This window comes from Chanos chanos, chromosome 3 (genome assembly GCF_902362185.1).
Source record: "Chanos chanos chromosome 3, fChaCha1.1, whole genome shotgun sequence".
Classification (NCBI taxonomy): Eukaryota; Metazoa; Chordata; class Actinopteri; order Gonorynchiformes; family Chanidae; genus Chanos; species Chanos chanos.
Window position 1 is genome coordinate 450,001 of NC_044497.1, and position 5,000 is coordinate 455,000.

General features: G+C 37.5%; 2 protein-coding genes across 2 annotated transcripts in view; one reads left to right on the top strand and one right to left on the bottom strand.

Moving 5' to 3' along the window:
• Nucleotides 1-391, top strand: part of tmem204 (transmembrane protein 204) — a 14,634-nt gene extending 14,243 nt beyond the window's left edge. The window contains exon 3 of the mRNA XM_030769221.1: nucleotides 1-391. This exon is cut by the window's left edge and continues 701 nt beyond it. The gene's annotated coding sequence lies outside the window, so the exon portion shown is untranslated.
• Nucleotides 1-5,000, bottom strand: part of ift140 (intraflagellar transport 140 homolog (Chlamydomonas)) — a 51,543-nt gene that overhangs the window by 27,057 nt on the left and 19,486 nt on the right. Inside the window, exon 18 of the mRNA XM_030769220.1 lies at nucleotides 2,445-2,635. Within this exon, the coding sequence (XP_030625080.1) occupies nucleotides 2,445-2,635 (191 nt within the window). The remainder of the gene's footprint in view (nucleotides 1-2,444; nucleotides 2,636-5,000) is intronic.

Consider the following 5,000-nt stretch of genomic DNA (forward strand, 5'->3'; position numbering starts at 1 on the left):
CACACATACACACATATACACACACACACACACACACACACCCACACACCTTCAACACTAAATATACAAACTGGGGACACGACAATGGACTTACTCTCTCTCACACTCACATACACACACACACACAGTTAATACTGTCAGTGTGTGTGAATTGTGGGACAATAGAGAGGGAACACACACAGCATTCCAACGAGGATCTGATTCCCACACAAACCTCAGTATGTGAGCTCCGTCACACAGACGTCTGGATGTGTGTCTCCTCATAGAAACACTCTTGCATTCTTCATGTTAATTTCTCATTTACAATACCCTCTGTATTACACTGCAACATCACACTTTACACACAACATGGAGGATCGACACACTGTCAATCAAACACATTTACACTCACATTCAAAAACACACACACACACACACACCACTGACAGACAATGCCCCTCAACCCCCCCCCCCCCCCCATGAACACACGCACAAACACTCTCATTCACAAACAGAGATACAACACAGACACACAAGAAAAAACAAAGTCGCACAGACAAACACACACACACACACAGAGTGTGAGTTCCCTATACAGAAGATCAAGCTGGATCTTGACAATGTTGTTTTGGTTGGAAAGAGACATATATATATATATATATACGTAAATAAGAGATTATATTTCCTAATCTAATATTACAGTGGTTTCAAATCTTGAACCAAGACCATCTTATAGATGAGGTGAGCAAACATGAAATCACAGTCCAATTCTCAGACCATCACAGTCCGGTCCTTTAACAGAAAACACTGTTTTCTATCTTAAAACCGTAACCAGGATCAATTCATCAGAATTTGGTTCTTTAATGTGATGATTTGGTACCAAAAACATTCTATTTTCCATCTGTTTCCATCATCATCTAAAAAGACAGGACTGCCACCACAGTTTGATTTGAAAACCTGTGGGATTATAATCTATAACAAACCTGTGGGATTATAATCTATTACAAACAAGGTAATGAGCTCAGTTACTTACAGAGGCTGCCTTTGATAATCTGCTCGCTTGTGGTACATGTAACTTAACTTTAAAGGGTTGTATTCGATATTTTTTTAATATTATTTTTTAAATAATATCACACTGCTATCTCACCTCTCAGCAATCTGGCACAACAGGAGACACAATAATAAATACAATACAAAGACAATCAACTCGGAAGCACTGTGTTTCTTTTGTGTGTGTGTGTGTGTGTGGGTGTGTGAGTGAGAGAGAGAGAGAGTGTGTTTGTGAAATACAGAATCTTAATTCATTTTAACTAACATGTAGGCAAACTGAATAATCAAATTATCAAATTCAACCAATATCATTCCATAAGATGTTTCAGTCTCTCTCTCTCACACACACACACACACGTGCACACAAAAATGCTGGTCTCCACTAGTTTTTCTTAACTATATTGTTGTTATTGATAAAACAAAAAGTGTCAAAACATTTCTTTGGTTAAGGTTAAGGTTAAGGTTAGGGATAGGTTAGTATTCTTTAGTTACAGGACAATGGGAAGTCCCCACTAGGATATGAGTGAGTGTGTGTGTGTGTGTGTGTGTGGTTCATGTAGATTAAGTATGTTGATTTCTGTATTTTAAGTAAAGAGTAAGATGTTGTTTCGCTGAGGGACATGTGAGGGAGCTGGCTTCATTTCCTGATGCCCACCTGTGTCCAGAGGGAGGATAGATGTGTGTGATTTGGCTCTGAGTATTGGTTAACTGGGTGACTGAGTGCAATAAAGCTGTGTGGTGTCCGTGTCTGTGTGTAATAATAATAATGATAATAATAATACGTTTATTTAGAGCCCAATATCACTATTTATAGTCTCAAAGGGCTTTACATGTCTATAACAAAGTCAAATCAAAATTATATTATGCATAAGTTCGAGAAAATAGGGCTGTGTGTGTCTGTATTTCTCTATGTGTGTGTATCTGTGTCTGTGTGTGTGTGACTGTATTTCTTTATGTGTGTGTATTTGTGTCTGCGTATGTGTGTCTGTATTTCTCTATGCGTCTGTGTCTGTGTGTGTATTTGTGTCTCTGTGTGTGTGACTGTATTTCTCTATGTGTGTCTATCAGTGTCTGTGTGTGTGTGTGTGACTGTATTTCTCTATGTGTATATATCTGTGTCTGTGTGTGTGTGTGACTGTATTTCTCTATGTGTGTGTATCTGTGTCTGTGTGTGTGTGACTGTATTTCTCTATGTGTGTCTATCTGTGTCTGTGTGTGTGTGACTGTTTTTCTTTATGTGTGTGTATTTGTGTCTGTGTGTGTATCTGTGTCTGTATGTGTGTATCTGTATTGCTCCATGCATGTGTATTTGTGTCTGTTTGTGTGTGTGACTGTATTTCTCTGTGTGTTTCTTACGGTGTGTGTGTGTATGCGTGAGCAAGTTTCTCACTGTGTGTGTTTAGGGAACCATATACCTTTTAATGAGCTTGATGGCTTTAAAAGCCTCGTCCATGTTGCCGACAGTGAGGTAGAAACTGAAGTTTATCATAGCATCTCGGGTCTGTTTCTCACACTGCTCCAGCCCCACAAAGTCACGCAGAGCTTGGCGAACAACCATCGAAGAAGAGGATGATACCTCATCTCTCCCACCAACACTTTCACCAGGCTGACAGAAAGAGAGACGGGGAGGAATGAAAGAGAGAGACAGAGACTGTTTAGATTCACAGACAGTTTACAAATATACACACACATTAGGCTCACACAGCATAAAATACTCTTCAGTTAGAGTGAGTAAATATTAATGTGCATTGTGCGTGTGTGTGTGTACATTCCAATGGTTTATTTATCATTGACGAGATGGATATAATACAATCTTCTCCATCACTCATGCTGTAACTTAAACACAGTCTGCTACTACTATTTTCAAACATGCTGTAATTTAAACATGATCTGTTACTGCTCTTCTCAGTGTTGAACATTAGAGCTGTTTCTCTGGGCTGATCAACATTACAGTGTCTTTAGTCAGTATTGATTACAGTGTCTTTAGTCTGTACTGATTATAGTGTCTCTATTCAGTACTGATTACAGTGTCTTTATTCAGTACTGATTACAGTGTCTTTAGTCTGTACTGATTACAGTGTCTCTATTCAGTACTGATTACAGTGCCTTTAGTCAGTACTGATTACAGTGTCTTTAGTCAGTACTGATGACAGTGTCTTTAGTCAGTACTGATTACAGTGTCTTTAGTCTGTACTGATTACAGCGTCTCTATTCAGTATTGATTACAGTGTCTTTATTCAGTACTGATTACAGTGTCTTTAGACAGTACTGATGACATTGTTGTTTGTCAGTATTGATTACAGTGTGTTTAGTCAGTATTGATTACAGTGTCTTTATTCAGTACTGATGACAGTGTTGTTTGTCAGTATTGATTACAGTGTCTTTAGTACTGATTACAGTGTCTTTAGTCAGTATTGATTACAGTGTCTTTAGTCAGTACTGATTACAGTGTCTTTAGTCAGTACTGATTACAGTGTCTTTAGTACTGATGACAGTGTGTTTAGTCAGTACTGATTACAGTGTCTTTAGTCAGTATTGATTACAGTGTGTTTAGTCAGTATTGATTACAGTGTCTTTATTCAGTGCTGATGACAGTGTTGTTTGTCAGTATTGATTACAGTGTCTTTAGTCAGTATTGATTACAGTGTGTTTAGTCAGTATTGATTACAGTGTCTTTAGTACTGATGACAGTGTCTTTAGTCAGTATTGATTACAGTGTCTTTAGTCAGCACTGATTACAGTGTCTTTAGTACTGATTACAGTGTCTTTAGTCAGTATTGATTACAGTGTCTTTAGTACTGATTACAGTGTCTTTAGTACTGACTACAGTGTCTTTAGTCAGTATTGATTGCAGTGTGTTTAGTCAGTACTGATTACAGTGTCTTTATTCAGTATTGATTACAGTGTCTTTAGTCAGTACTGATTACAGTGTCTTTATTCAGTACTGATTACAGTGTCTTTAGTCAGTACTGATTACAGTGTCTTTAGTCAGTACTGATGACAGTGTCTTTAGTCAGTACTGATTACAGTGTCTTTAGTCAGTACTGATGACAGTGTCTTTAGTCAGTACTGATTACAGTGTCTTTAGTCAGTACTGATGACAGTGTTGTTTGTCAGTATTGATTACAGTGTCTTTAGTCAGTACTGATTACAGTGTCTTTAGTCAGCACTGGTTACAGTGTCTTTAGTACTGATTACAGTGTCTTTAGTACTGACTACAGTGTGTTTAGTCAGTATTGATTGCAGTGTGTTTAGTCAGTATTGATTACAGTGTCTTTATTCAGTATTGATTACAGTGTCTTTAGTCAGTACTGATTACAGTGTCTTTAGTCAGTACTGATTACAGTGTCTTTATTCAGTACTGATTACAGTGTCTTTAGTCAGTACTGATGACAGTGTTGTTTGTCAGTAATGAGGACACTGCTGTTTGTCAGTACTGTTTTGTGTTTGTGTGTGGGCCTGTGGGTTCGTATGTATTTCAATCTGTTTAATAGCAAAGAGTTTCCACATATAATAAAATGGACACACACCGAATACCACACAATCCTACAATCAACAACATAGCACACAACACATGCTTATGTTCTCTACTCTGCTCTGGTGAACACTAAGCCACAGACACTTTAAGGGAAGGCCAGAGGTGGTAAGTTCCAAATGAAGTCACTTCATCACTGTAATACAGGAGTTTATTTTAGGGATAAACACTTTGACCATGTATCAACAACTTTTTCTTTATGTCCCTTTCTATCTGTCAAAAAGTCAGGTGGTTTTTATTCTACGATGTTCTTACATAGAATTTGTCTCTCTTTACAGTAGCATATTGGTGTGGTTGTTTCTATTTACAGGAAAACATTGCTCCTGTAGTAAGAGTATTTAAAATACAAATCAAAGAACAACTGAAAGACTGCCTGTTTGAATATTTAAAATACAAATAAAAGAATAACTGATAAACTTCCTGTTTGCAGAGGGGC